Source organism: Kryptolebias marmoratus, linkage group LG2, assembly GCF_001649575.2.
Source record: "Kryptolebias marmoratus isolate JLee-2015 linkage group LG2, ASM164957v2, whole genome shotgun sequence".
In the NCBI taxonomy this organism is placed as follows: Eukaryota; Metazoa; Chordata; class Actinopteri; order Cyprinodontiformes; family Rivulidae; genus Kryptolebias; species Kryptolebias marmoratus.
The window spans coordinates 21,917,888-21,932,981 of NC_051431.1; the positions used below are offsets into that span (position 1 = coordinate 21,917,888).

General features: G+C 41.9%; 1 protein-coding gene across 1 annotated transcript; it reads left to right on the top strand.

Annotated features, from left to right (window-relative positions):
• Positions 1-13: 13 nt before the first annotated feature.
• akt2 (v-akt murine thymoma viral oncogene homolog 2) lies at positions 14-13,304 on the top strand. Its single transcript, XM_017420082.3, has 14 exons — positions 14-483; positions 3,871-4,031; positions 4,282-4,413; positions 4,493-4,604; positions 6,348-6,501; positions 6,945-7,076; positions 7,194-7,259; positions 7,364-7,432; positions 8,379-8,501; positions 8,712-8,840; positions 8,991-9,205; positions 9,776-9,863; positions 9,964-10,066; positions 11,458-13,304. The coding sequence occupies exons 2-14, from the start codon at positions 3,986-3,988 to the stop codon at positions 11,535-11,537; spliced, it is 1,449 nt and encodes a 482-aa protein (XP_017275571.1). The 5' UTR covers positions 14-483; positions 3,871-3,985; the 3' UTR covers positions 11,538-13,304.
• Positions 13,305-15,094: the final 1,790 nt, after the last annotated feature.

Below are 15,094 nucleotides of genomic sequence, written 5' to 3' on the forward strand. Positions count from 1 at the left end.
GTGTAGTACTTGGTGTACTTTCACACCGACCGTTCAGGTACAGTGGACCCTCTGGTGCGTGTGACGTCACTTCCTATTGTTGCTGTTGTAGTGACAGACAGACGGAGGGCTTCCATGCTAAGCAGCGACTAACCACATTAAAGCGTCGGAGAGGCGGCTCGTTGCATTTCCTGGAGCTCGAAACCGTCCCTGGACGTCTATCCATCAGTTTCCACCTCGGCGGAGCTTCGTTTTTCTGGTCTGCTCAGCTCCGTGAAGCACTTAGCTGCAGAAACTGACCGAGCACGCCGCCGCCACCGCCGCCGCTTCTGCTGCGAGAGAAGAAAAACAAGCTCGGTGAGCGGTGTGCTAAAGCTGTGTGATCATTGACAGAGTTCAATACACACAAGCTTCGGGTGATAACCGGCCGGAGTGCTGTGCTGCGTGGCGCCGAGGATCGCTAGGAAGCCACGGCTGGGACTATTTTTGGCCTTAGAAGTCGAGGTAAGAAGCCCGCAGAGTAACGAGAACTAGCGCAGGTGGCTAACGGCGATGCTAACTAGCTGTTAGCTTAAAATAGGTTTTGGCTCGCTGCCTTGTTTGATCTTAATGCTCTCGTGGTCAGTGTCCTCGATGCTGCCCCGCGCGCCACTTGCCTCAGTTGCTTATCAGCTCGGGCATTGTTTCAAGTGTCCCGACCATTTTATTTCCTCCCAGGCGAGGATTAAAAACGCCCTGGACTTTGAAGGTATTGTTTGTTGACTCTGTTAGCTTTGCTGCCACACTTCTACGGTGTGGCTTGTGTTTACTGAAATACAGCGGGGCTGCCTGGAAGAGTGCACGACCCGTCCCTCAAAATACAGAGTCATCCTTTAAATTAGACAAAACTAAAAGGTGTGTTCGTCATTAAGAAGCGCACTTTGGATCTGTGACTTTAATATTCAGTGCAAACCTATTTATAGGTCATGTCAAATTCATTGCAGCACATTTAGAAACAACTGTACTGAACCCAAGTGCTTTACAGGTTAGCTAAACCATGTTTAAAAATAATAAATCTAATTCAATAAGATTGAAAGGAAGATTAAATATTATCCCCCTAAAAGCTTATATACTCTATGTAGGTCTTGTTCTCTGCTTGAGTTAAAAGTCTAAGAAAAAGGATGAGTCTTAAGCAGAGATTTGAAGGTCTCAACAGGCTGTGTGTGTGTACTGAGGGGTAAACTAATAAAGATTTAGGACAGCCCCTGCAAATGCCCAATCTTGTCCGTGTTTCAATCAGGATCTTGGAACATCTACGAAAAAGCTGGCTGGCGTCTGCGTGGTGTTAAAGAAAACCAAAAAAAAACCGTCTCAACTCGAAGACTACAGATGTGTTTTTGTGGTTCCAGGTAAAGAGATAAGCTGCTGCACTGATCCAGATCATACGGAGCGTTACGGCAGTCCAATCATAAAAGAAAGAGTAGTTTTTAACCAGGTCTCTTGACAGGGAGTTGCCAATAACTTTGAATTTGTGGAGAAATAAACGAGCTTACAGCTGCATTAACCTATCTGCCCAGTTCAAAGGAGCTCACAGTACTAGACCTCGATCTTTTGACTGTGAAGAATCTCAACTAAACCGTTGAGAGGATTGCGTTTTCCGAAGCAGATGACTTCATTTCACTGATATTGACAGAGTTTAATTTTCAACCAGGTTTCCAGTAAGGATGAACGCTCCCTAACGTACCAGACAGATATACCTGCGTATCGCCAGCAAAGCAGTGGAAGAGAATATGATGTTTTCGTAACAAATACACCCCCCAAAGGCAACGTATGCTGGGTGAAGAAGCAGTGGACCTGAAATGGATCCTTGAGGAACCCCAAAAACTGAGAGGAGCTACAGAAGAGCAAAAATCCCCGACATTAGGAGACAAAAACAACCTTCATGTTCGTTTGATACGATTTGGATCAGGACAGAGCTGTACGTTTTATTACAATGTGTTCGAGGCGTGACACGGGGTTGTTATGATCTACAGGATCAAAGGCTGCAAACGGGTTAAAAGAGATAAAGATTATTAGGCTGCAGTTTATATTAGATGGCAACTATAAATCAAAACTACTAAACAGAAAAAAGTGGAATGTAGTTTGGTTAACTGAAGGACAAAAAGCTTATATCTACTAAGTATCATTTTCTGTTTAAAGTTAGTCTGTAAATGATAAATAAAGAGGATATCGTACAACAGTCAGGTTACAGCTGAAATATAATATAAAAACTTTTCTGAGAGTTCATTGATGCATCCATTTTTTTTTGGTTTGTAGAACATTGGATGCAAAAGGAGTTGTTTTCTCAGTTGATTTAATCAATTTTTATTTTATTTTATGTTTATTTTACTTTTTTTACAGTGCAGCTTGGAAGGATAAACAACTTCCAACAAACTCAAAATATTTAGGATGTTTTTTTTCCTTAAATGTAAAGGTTTTATTTCAAATCTTGAGAAAACAGAACAGGTGAAAGTTGTTTAATGTAGGCAAAATATTTTACAAATTCTTGTCACCCTATTAGGCAGATTTGAGGTTGTTTTTTTTAAATTTATTTAGGTAAAACTTTTACACGCCCATTGTTGAATAGGTTGTTGAGGACATTACAAATAGTATCAATGGAGGCAACTCAGCAAATATTTGTTATTTTTTCACTTTTCCTGAAAGTTGGCCAACCCACTCATTTTCTAAATGAAGATTTAATCCAATGCATCAGCATATTTTGCCTTTTTGTTGTGAAAAGAAAGAAAAAATGCTCTTTAAGGTAGATTGTCTTCATGTTTGTGAAGACGAGCTGCTTTACAGTAAAAGGTTGTTATTATTCGTATTATCTCAGAAAGCAATTCAACGTTACTCAGAGTGCAGATAACTATAGATGGCAATAAAAAGTCTGAAGTCGAGGGGAGCCTTATCTTGTTTTTATCTTTGTAAACAAAGCAGTTCAAACAGCCGTTGCAACTGTAAACCCTAAAATATTCAACCCCATAATTTTCACTGAAGTGCTGTGAATTCTGGTGAACCTATTATCTAACAGAAGCTGTTGATTCAGGACTGACCCCGAGTAACCAAGGCCTCCGCCGCGAACGTTCAGCAGAAGCCGCAGGACGCCATTGCGTTTCGCGCGGCAGAGAGGCTCCGCAGGCGTTTCAGATCAAAGAGGCGTGGACCGCTGGATCATTTTTTATACAACGCCACCAAAAAAACCCTGAGCTGATCGGCTTGTGCAAATAATAATAACGTAAAGGTGAGGACGCCAAGGGCATGGTCAGGAGGGCCGCGTTATCGCTCGGATCGGCCGCGGCGATGTGCCAGTTTCAGCAGTTTCTGTGTTGTGGGGTTGTATTTCAGGACAACAAAGTGCTTGACTTGGTGATTCTTCTTTATTTTCCAAGTACCTCAACGTGCTGAGATCGCTCAGATACGTGTGAAAAGAAATCTGTCGTTGCACGAAATCCCTTTCAGTTTTTGTCCTCACCCCCGTCTCATTGGCTGGACCTGTACTTCCTCCAGGTCCTGTTTTTTCCTCATTTCTTTCTTCACTGTTACTCTGTATATATATATATATATATATATATATATATATGGGAATTAAATATCAGGCAGTTTTACCCACACGTTGAAAGTTATTGGGCTAAAAAATGAATTATTTTGTGCTCAATTAAAACAATGTCTTGTCATTTTGTTATCATTTGATTAATTTTTGATTAAGGTTTGTGCCTTTTCTTGCTTCATATTTATTTCTGTTAAAGGTAATAATTTTTAGGAGCTTGTCAAAGCTGTCGCTGAAACAGAAAGCGTTGGTTTTATATTTTATCTGCTCGATACATGTTGGTCGTTTTAAACGTTAACAATATCCTTCTTAATTTTCTCCTCCAGGTATTACGCGGTATTGGTTTTTATTTGCGCCGCAGCCGAGGACTGAACCAGTAAGAACCGTTTCCATCAGCTTGTCTGCAGCCCCCTACCCACCCCAACAGTCTTCTGCCCCAGCATGAATGAAGTCAGTGTTGTTAGAGAGGGATGGCTCCAAAAGAGAGGTGAGAGGCCCTTTGTATTCATCACCCGACGTGTGAATATTCAGCAGTGATTTTTGTCAAAAATCCTTATTTCGTGTGTTAAATAATATTACATGAAGCCAAAGGGCGTAGGTCATGTTCTTAGTGTCATGACTCGTACAGAAAGGATACAGCAGCTTAATTCAGTCGTTTATAACCTTGTGATTGTTGCTAGGGAAGCCAGTCACATGTTCAGACACTGAAACGAAGCCTCTGATCCGTCTGTTTTCAGGTGAATACATCAAAACGTGGCGGCCTCGTTACTTCATCCTAAAGAGCGATGGCTCCTTCATCGGCTACAAAGACAAGCCCGAGGTGTCCAGTGACCTCAGCCAGCCGCCGCTCAATAACTTCTCCGTCGCAGGTCAGTTTTCCTTCCCGCCTGCGTGCCACCGTTGTTTCTCAGCTCCGTGAGCGCTGAGCGACGTGTCTGTGCTCCGTAGAGTGCCAGCTGATGAAGACGGAGCGCCCCAGGCCCAACACGTTCGTCATCCGATGTCTGCAGTGGACCTCGGTCATTGAGCGGACCTTCCACGTAGACACCAAGGAGGAGAGGTAAAAGACTTGTTTTTCTGTCTGTAACGAAAGAGAAAAACCGTTTCTATGTACGTCTGAACATGGATGCTGTCTAAAACAGTTGTTTGGTTTTTCACGCTCTTCACTGAATTCAGTTTTGTGGCGCTGAACTGAAACTGAAGTCAACGTTGCAGATACACGCGACATGTATTAAATGACTATTGTGCAAACCTTGAGTGGAAACTGTATCTGCAGTGTTTCAGCCGTTAGCATTTAATTCAGTGGGAGTTCAGTTTTCTTTTTGTCCCACGCGCAGAACTCTTCTGTGCTCACAGCGTTTGGTATCTAGAAAGAGGCAGGAGAAAATAAGCGAGTTGTCAAGCGTTCAGAGACGGCAATTTAAGAATAAACAAACTGAAACAGCAGCACCTCGAGTTATCGCCAGGCAGAGGTTCAACTTTTGTGAGGAAGACGTCGACACAGGACAAAAACAAATGGTTTTCTGCCAAACAACGAGTGCTTTAAACTACACAAATCCACCTACAGAGATGATGTCAAATAAACCTGCTGCAGAACAAACAGCTGCCCTCTTAAACCGGATGCACATCGTGGGATTTTTCAGCCGACGTAGACAAAAGATTTCATTATAAAAGAATCTTGTTGCGACCTTGAATGGGCTGTCTGAAGGGGTTCAGAGTGACGGGCTCACCGACAGCTGATTCAGCACCTTTACTACCAAACACACCCTCAAATATCAGGAATTTATTAGAAAATTGTACCGTCTGACTGCTGCTGTGAACGACGTCTTTCCTTTTTTTAAATTTTTTTCCAGCCATGAGCACATCTACAGCTGTCATTCATCCTTTTTTTTTTAAGAGTCCGAATCTAATAATAGGAGCATTAACTCTAATATTATTAATCCAGCTTGTGATAAATCTTACCTGTGACAAGATTTTATAATGTTGAGCTCACACAGTCTGACGTGGAAAGTCCTTTATGACTGAAATCACAGCGTGGGCCGGACTTTAGTTAGCCAAATTAGTCCCGTACATCAAAGAAAAAGTACAAATATCCACAGTAACGAAGTACATATTTAAAGATTTGACTCCTGTTTGGTGTGGTAGGAGTAGCTGGGATGGGGAAATGAATGACCCGCCTGCTTTGTTTTTCCTGTCAGTGTTGTGTATTTCAGTGAGAGAAGAGGTGGTTTATTGTTTAGTGATTTCACATTTGCATCCTCTGACTTCTTCTTCTGTGGTTTCCACACAATACTATATTCACGGTTAGTTGTCAGAAACATGATCGAGCATGAAATTTACCGTATTCTCCGGACTATAAGGCTTTTAACGGAGCGTTTAACGGAGGTCGTGTTTAATAAAAGAGGGCATCCAGGGGCCAAACGTGGTGAAAGTAATTTAGTTCATGAGAACACGACCGGCCATCAGGCCAGATTAGACCTGATTATTCACCTCTAACCCAAGAAATTGTCATTGAGTTTTGTTTACATCAGCTCTGCCAAGTATTAAATCCCAGAAGCCCCCTGCAGCTCCACGGATTATCCTCTACACTTTAAACACAGCTTGCAAAGCCAAAACTTTCTATAAACATGTTTATAAAAAGAAAACAGTAAAGTGTTTGTCCAACTAAATGTATATCTTAAAGGGAAAGCATGCTTAAGATTCATAAAATTGCTGTTTGGGCCTTTTCATAGCAGCTAAATTCAGATTATTTAGACATGAGCTCAGACGCAAGAAGGTCACCGTGTGCTTCCTTCCGGACCAGGGAGGAATGGATGCGGGCGATCCAGGCGGTGACAAACAGCCTGAAGAGCCAGCAGCAGGACGAGGAACCCATGGAGATCAAGTTCGGCTCGCCGAGCGACAGCAGCGGCACAGAGGAGATGGAGATCGCCGTGTCCAAATCTCGTTCAAAAGTGGTCAGTATTTGCACAAGCAGCGCCGTGTTTGTCCAGCTAAGCTCATCTTTATTGAGCAAGTTGTTCGAACTTTAAGCCTCTTTCTCAAAGCCCTTTTTTTTGTTTTTGAAACCCTCTTTAAATGAAAGAAGAACATTATTTGTGCACGTTTTTTTGTTGTTGCACTGGAAAGCATCTAATACAGTATTGTTTTCTTTTTAATTTTTATTTATGTTTCTTTTGAATTGGCTGTTTTTAATCCTTTATTTTGTGAAGAAAACCCTTTACTTTTAATGATGTCCTGCACATATTTCCTTCCACGCACACAGACCCCCCCCCCCCATTAATTACCAAACACAGGTCAAACCTCACATGAAATCCAAGAATTAGTCCAGACATGTGTGACCTCAACGGCAGAGGTCCGTATCTTTGTTTGGCCTGACCTCGACTCGTTTCTCCTGCAGACCATGATTGATTTCGACTACCTGAAGCTGTTGGGCAAAGGGACTTTTGGCAAAGTGATCCTGGTGAAGGAGAAAGCCACGGGGATGTACTACGCCATGAAAATCCTTCGCAAAGAAGTCATCATTGCTAAAGTTAGTGGCAGCACGTCACCCCAAAGACTTCAAGTAAAACTGCGTTGCGGTTTTGCTCCGCGTCCTTCTCCTTGCTGCGTGTACTTAGTGTGTGTGTGTGTGTGTGTGTTTCTGCAGGATGAGGTGGCACACACAGTCACGGAGAGCAGAGTTCTCCAAAACACGAGACATCCCTTTCTAACGGTGGGTCACCACTACATTTAATTTGTTTTACTTCAAGAGTTTAGTTCATCCCTAAAATGCACTCACCCCCCTTTTTTTATTTTAATTTCTTTCATCTCTCGCAGACACTAAAGTATGCATTTCAAACAAACGACCGGTTATGCTTCGTGATGGAGTACGCAAACGGCGGAGAAGTGAGTGGTCCTTTTTACTCCCGGCTCAAAGTTCTGTTGTGTTTTTGTTTTACTTTGTGTGAAAAAAAAAAATAAAGCTAGTTGTACATTTAACAAAAAGATTGTTTCAGTTTAAGGCTTGAAAATCTGGTTGCAGTCATGTTGAGAAATTAAAGGGATATTCTGGCCGTTTTGAATTGGAGTTCTGTGCAGGCGTTAAGGAGAACTACTATCTTACCTGTCGCAGATAGCCTTTTGGACGAGCACGGTTCGGAGAAATGGAGTTTTAAGTCTGACAGGTTCGACCAGATAACAGATAAATTCAGCCAAGACCAACACAGATCGCTGCTGTCTTAAAACAGCTCTAATCTAAAAAAAAAAAAGGAGTATAGCGGCTCTTGCAAATGTTATTTATTCGACCTTTTAATTGTGTATTTTGCAACATGTAATTATTTCCATAGCATTCTGTGGTTGTTTGCAAGCTTGAATAGCTGCAGCGTCAGAGGTGACTCTGCTTGGGGTCAGTTTCGTCAGAAATGTCATCATTTCTCTGCTGAAATAATTGTGTAATGCCAAATTGACGGTAAAGTAAAGGTTTTACGCAACCTGTTTTAAAAAGACAGGAGTCGACTTTGATCCCGTCTGCACTCAGTCTAGCCCTGAGCTCGTCAGTCTTGTTGACATAAACTCCTATTTTCTCCAAATTGAGGCCATTCAAAAGGTCATCCACAACAGGTAAGATAGTGTTTCATATTTATAATAATATACCACTTCAGAAATGGATGGAATATCCCTTTTGATGGTTTGGTTGATGAATCGGTGTCAAACTGACAGACCGATGTTTCAGCTTTGCATTAGCTGCGTGCAAAACAAAAAAAAATATCTTGACGACACAAAGACCTAAATTTAACATGTCCAAATAGAAATATGTAAATATGTTTTCATTTGTATTTTCATCCTCCTGCAGCTCTTCTTTCACTTATCCCGGGACAGAGTATTCACTGAAGATAGAGCACGATTCTACGGTGCAGAAATAGTATCAGCACTGGAGTACCTACATTCACGCAACGTCGTTTACAGGGACTTAAAGGTAAAAGGTTTTCGTTTATTAAAAGCAGTGAACACATTCTCCTGGCGCATCAGATCAGCACTAAGTGTTAAAGGGGAGTCAAAAATAAATAAACTAACATTCAGCCCTGACCTGTAGGTTTTCCTTAAAACTAGGAACTATTGATGCCTTTCAGAAGTGTTTTGTTTATTTTCCTGCCGCACGTCTAAACCGAATCTTGTTTCCGTGCAGCTTGAGAACCTCATGTTAGACAAAGATGGCCACATAAAGATAACGGACTTTGGGCTGTGTAAAGAGGGGATCACAGACGGCGCCACCATGAAAACCTTCTGTGGAACCCCGGAGTACCTGGCTCCAGAGGTAAATCCGTTATCGGTGGCGATATCAGTAACCATGAGACCAGAATAAGTGGTTATTAAGTTCACATGAAACGTCATTTTATTTGAACTCTGCGTGTTTCTTGTTATTTAAGTGCTTTTTTCTCTCGACTCTCCTCCTTGTGCCCGTCAGGTGCTGGAGGACAACGACTATGGGCGCGCGGTGGACTGGTGGGGACTGGGCGTGGTGATGTATGAGATGATGTGCGGCCGCTTGCCGTTCTATAACCAGGACCACGAGCGCCTGTTTGAGCTTATCCTGATGGAGGAGATCCGCTTCCCTAAGAGCCTGGCCCCAGAAGCCAAGGCCCTGCTGGCAGGCCTGCTTAAAAAAGATCCCAAACAAAGGTGCGTGGCCCTCTGCTTGTCTTTGCCTCATAACAAGGAACCTTGTTTCTTTTTACAGGTTTCTCCAGATATTGTGTCGTGGAGCTGTCGGTCGAGCGCAGCAGGTTGAGAGTTGAAAACTGCATTAACGCGAGCTGATATTAGTTGTTAAAGCACGTATTTGTTGTATTTAAAAAAATGTTCTGAAGACGGACTCGTCCACCTTAAGAGAACATTTCACACATCCCGAGCGCCGCACTTAATTTGTTTGCTTTTTGAGGCGCCTTGTTTTCATCTAGAAAAAGCAATCCTGTTATCGAAGCCCATGTTCCTTTTTTCTATTAGTTTTGGTTCGGGGGTAATAGCCTTAAACGAGGACGTAATTGTTTGTTGTTTTGGTCAAGACCCGCGTTTCTGGTAATGACAGGAGGGCTGCTAATATTAGCGCGCCGAGCTCTGCCTGCAGGCGTCCTGACACGCGCAGTTTTCCAGCACGGAAATTAACAATAACATTGTCGCTTGTTGTCTGTTTTCCTCGCGTATGTATTTATAACACCTGCACGCTGGCGTCGATTTTTGTGCCGTTCGCAGGCTCGGAGGGGGACCGGACGATGCCAAAGAAGTGATGACCCACAAGTTTTTCATCTCCATCAACTGGCAGGATGTTATTGAGAAAAAGGTGAGATGCCGAGATCGGAAATGAAGCAAATGACGTGGCTTTTAAAGCAAGACATCTCTTTGAAAATGATTGATTTTTGTTTTTTCCTCTGCCTCCTCAGCTTATTCCGCCCTTCAAGCCGCAGGTAACATCAGAGACAGACACTCGTTACTTCGACGACGAGTTCACAGCACAATCTATCACAATAACCCCTCCAGACAAGTGTAAGTAGATTCATCTATGGTAGGGTTGGGCAATGCGGGACGATATCTTTCCCTTCTTTATTTTAGCCGGGGTCAAGAGTTTTGACCTGTGAATGATCGCAGAATTCAAATCAAAGCTGGACTCGCTGTAATACGCCGCCTCGAACTGTCAGGTGTGGTTAGGTGCTGTCGTTTTATTGCTCAGCAGAGGTTTGCTCGAATAAGCAACAGTGTAGGACAAAAAATAATGTAATCATAATTTTTTTTAAAAATGACATACTGTAAAAAAAATATTTGTTTTGATAAAAATTACACAAGTCACAGTCTATGATCTTGTAGCAGCTCCATAAAAAACAAAACATTCGAAGAATCTTATTCCATTGTGTCTTTAAACAGCTTCTTAATGGATCTAAATGTGAAATATGTTTTCATCGTTTTAAGATGAACCAAGACATAAAGTTCAGGTGCAAAAATACACACAGAACAAAATATTTTTTAAAAAGCCTAATATATTTGACAACTTACAGACAACAACCGAATGTAATAAAATCACCTACAAGTTTTCTATCAACCAGACAAAACGAAGCTTCAGTTTTTCCTCAGGGATCAGCAGGTGGAGTTAACACGTCACGGCGGCTGTTTCCCGATCAGCTGCTCGCTGTTAAACCCAGACTCTCCAATAAATTAAACATATATAATTGCTTTAATTACAACACCGTGATCCATGAAATTTACCTGCAGCCTGCAGAGCTCACGCCTCAGATTTCTGGCACCCCTGATGAAGACATTTAATGTATTTAAATCTTATTTTCTCAAGTCACTGTTGGATTAAAGTGTTGTCCAAACTAATGAAGCCACGGCCGGTTAAAATTCCCAACTGAACTAGCAATAATTGTCTGGTGGCGCCTTTGCTCCTTTCCACCTCCGCCGTGTGCCCACCTAGGTCTTTCCTGCAGGTTCCAGCTGTTTTATAGCAATAAGGACGTCACGTTAGAGGTTCCCATGTTTGTTCTTGGAGCGACAAAGCTGCCTGGAGCTTTTAATATCAGCCCAGAGCCGGCTGCACAGATCTGGTATATTTCTTGTCAAAGGTTTAGAGTAACTCGTTGGTTGAAACCCCACAGTAATCTCACATCAGTGACTTTATTTTCTTTTTGGCCACAAACAGCCAACTCCCACAAGAGAACTGGGATTGTCCAAAAAAAAAGAAAAAAAAAGACCTGCTTTAAAGACGAGCTGCGATGGCCGATTAAAATTTTAGCCTGTCGCCCGACCTTAATCCACAAGCCTTTTTGTGTGTGTGTCCTTAGGTTGCCTTTTTTTATTCCCTTGTGTAACTCTAAGCTGTTTGCATCAGTTTCTGACTTCGCCGTGTTTGTGTCTTTGTCTCTTTCCCTCTGTGTCCACTCCAGATGACAACTTCGACACGGAGGATTCGGATCAGCGTACACACTTCCCTCAGTTCTCCTACTCTGCCAGCATACGGGAATGATCACTGAGACTCATGAACAAGCAAACAGGCTGGCACACAATCACAAACCCACATGCACCCATGCACTGCTGAGGAATCGGAATGACACAAACAAAACGTGGCACAAGATGCATTGTCATTCTGTCTTTGACACACACACACACACACACACACACGGACACACAGATATATATATCTATATACATATAGATATATATATCTATTTATATACACAGGCAGATGATGAAGTAGGAAAAGAGCACACAGACACACACCATGACTGACTGCCTTCAGCAGGTTTGCTTTGGATCGACTGGCAGCTTTGTCTCTGCACGTCCTCCCAGGGTGGACGTCAGGCTTCCCTGCTGGACCTCTGCTGCACCACATCAAAGCCTTTACACTTTGAAAACCAGGTTATGCCAGCAAGTACCACCTCTTTACCAGCTGTTCCCACGGTTCACACACACACACACACACACCAAATAGCCCATGCATAGACTACATACATAAACGCACTCGATCGAATTTTTAAAAAGTATATTCAGAATTAGGAAAATTGGGGAAAAGGATGATTTTTTTTTTTTTTAATTTCGTCATTTGTTACGGTTTTAACTGTAAAGCCATATTTCAAATTTTTTTTTTTTTTTTTTTGATTTAAAGAAATAACAAGTGCTCTTTCTGAAACTTGCTGTTACAAATCAAGCGTAGGATTTTCCTACAGCGGTGGGGGGGGCGTAAACGAGGATAAGAGTTTTTTTTTTTTTTTTTGCCATTACTGTGTTTGCACTGCACAGGTGTATACGGACGAGAGGATACGGATGTACGCGCGAGTGCAAGAGGAATGAATGAACAACACATTTTAATTCTCAACCATCCATTGTCTGTTTTTTTGTTTTGTTTTGTTTTCGTTTTTTTTTTTTTTTGGTTTTGCATGTTTTTAAACCCAAAAACTTTGCTGGATTATTGATGAAAGAGGACACTACGCAGAGCAAATCAGTGCGCTTTTTAAGATTTTTTTTAATTTTTGTTTTTTTAAAACGGGATAAGACGTGTAGTTTATGATTGCTGTAGCCAGCTGGTTCCGAAGCGTGACCTCAGTCAGGGCTGATAAAGACAAGATCTCTTGCATGGCTAACCTTTGCTGTAAAAGCTGCGTTGAGTTGAAGCGATGCGGCGCTCGTGCACTTATAGAGTCCAGGTTCCTGCGTGCAAACTGAAAAAACCAACTAGCCACTGGTTTTTGGGGGCGCGGCCAGGTCCGTGCCCGTTTCCTCTACGAGTCAATAAAAATCAAGGGAAAGAAAACGGAGACGAAAACTTTTGACCCCCAGCTTTTCCTCAACCTGTCCACTTTAACGTCATGGTCCTCAGTCCAGTCACTCTCAACTCCCCTAACTTAATAATTTCGGGGTTTTTTTTTAATTTTAATTGTAATATTACTGCAGACTTTTGAAATATATATATTTTTAAAAGAAGTTTTTGATTGTCCTTATATTTAAAGAATAAAAAAGCTGAATCGTTTTTTGTAAAAGTCCTCCCATCCCCCTCGAAAAAAAAAAAAAAGCAACTTGTTGGGACATTTAACATTTCATACTTTTTCCACGTTTAATTTGTAGAGCCTGATTTGTGTTTTCTGAAGTGTCCAATCAGCTTAAACGTCTGTATGTTCGGAGGAACGGCTTGACGGCTCAGTCCAAGTCTGCAGAACGGAGGACCTACCGTTGCGATGAAATAAAATAATATGAAAAAAAAAAAGCCACCTGCATGCTTTACGTCAAGAAGGCACATGGGTGAAAGAAGCTGTGGGCAGCGAACTGACAGGAACGTATTATTTTAACACAATGCTGGAAGAGATGTTAGTTACTCTCTAAGTCTCACAAGAGGAACGTTTTTAAAAAGAAAAAAAACAACAACTTTGTCATTGTTTTTGTTTGAGTTTTTCTTCCTTTATTTTTGTTTTTCCTTTTTTCCTCCCACCATCAATTTCTCATTTCTCAAATTTTGGAAGACTTGTTGTCTTGTCTAAGTACATTATATAAAATATATATATTAAAAAAAAGTTTTTCAAACGTCTTTCTTTTTTTTAAATTATTTTTATGGTTTTAAAATGTTTTCAGTTCTTCATTTCAAGGGGATTCCATCAGAGGATTATGGGATTGGTTAAAGCATCAGACTGAGTAAAACATCACTACAAACGCTGAATTCACTGCTTTTAATCAGCATGATTAGACTAACAGAAGGAAAAAAACAAAGCACTGAGCAGAATTTGTAAAACTAGAGACTTTTTGCTTCATGGATTGATGAACAAACCTGCCTACATTTTGCAAAAGCTTGTAAGCTTAAGCTTTTTATTATTATAATTATTATTATTATTGTATTTGAATCAGGAAAGTCAGGCTTATCCTTTTATGTTCAGTAAAACAAGAATAATGACATTATTTGACAATAATCTGCAGAGTATTGACTTATTGCATTTAAAGTTTATTGCATAATCAGATGAGCTCTCTTGGACATCCCTCTTGGCCCATTTTGATTATTTTGTGTGCTTTTAGTTTAAATTCTTATTCTTTGCTTTAAATGCGTGTGTGTGTGTGAGCGAGAGAGACAGAGTGAGCGCGTTCATCCCAACAGGAAAATAAGAAGCAGCAGGTTTTTGGCCCGGCGACGACCGCGAGGTGACCACGGTTTCCGCGAGACGACAAAGTGATCCAGTGGCTTTTTTTTTTTTCTTCCTTCTTCTTTTTTACAAACAACTCCAGCACCTCTTCTCTCACTGGGCTCAGGCACTGGCCGTCACACTCTGACCCGGAGCCCTGCTCGGGACGCGACAGGGCCCCGACATCAGAACCATTGCACTGATGGGACTCCACTGTGGAACTGCCTTCGTTGCCGTCACGGCCACAAGGGGCTGCCGCCGCCGCTGCTGGACTCGTCGACGCTGGCGCGCTGAAGCCATAGGCCGAGCCTCTCTGTTGGCCACGCTTTAAGCAATGCTTCACAGCTGAACATGCAAGTTAAAATACCCCTGACCTCTCCCCGTAGGCGTACACTGGCACAACAAGTGCCTCTTCGTTATTCTGTAAATACCAAAAAGAGAAAGCGAGAGAGAGAGATTAAAAAAAAAGGAGCTTGATGGTGAATGCAGCATTAGTAGAAGGGGGAAGCCTGAAGCTTTGTAGTCTTTAATTTGCAGCTTTACCATTTTTCTCTGTATATTTGAATGTGATCAACGGTCAGGAATGTCATACCTGATGCTGGTGTTAGAGAGGTTCTTTTTTTGTTAATTTTTTTTTTAAAATTGAGCCTCAGAGGGCAATGAAAAAAAAAAACAGCACTCTTCAAAGGGAGGACATTGTCCTGGCAGGCGTCTCAAGCACCTCGCAGGACTTCACAGCGTAACGGGCGATGCCTGTTACAGAATGGTAGCTTATAATATTTGCAACTATAATGTGCCAGTAAACCTTTTTACTGAATAAATCCCTGTGTCCCGGGTGTCCTGCTTTCACACTGTTAGGGCACCAACGTGTCTGAGGTTTTTCTACTTACCCCCACACTTTTATGAGAGACTTTGAAGCTTG

Bases quoted from the DNA above. Each gene is read 5' to 3' on its own strand.
- akt2 (XM_017420082.3), top strand. From the start codon at position 3,986: ATGAATGAAGTCAGTGTTGTTAGAGAGGGATGGCTCCAAAAGAGAG. The intron at 4,605-6,347 runs GTAAAAGACTTG...CTTCCGGACCAG, and splicing joins GTAGACACCAAGGAGGAGAG to GGAGGAATGGATGCGGGCGA. The intron at 7,077-7,193 runs GTTAGTGGCAGC...GTGTTTCTGCAG, and splicing joins AAGAAGTCATCATTGCTAAA to GATGAGGTGGCACACACAGT.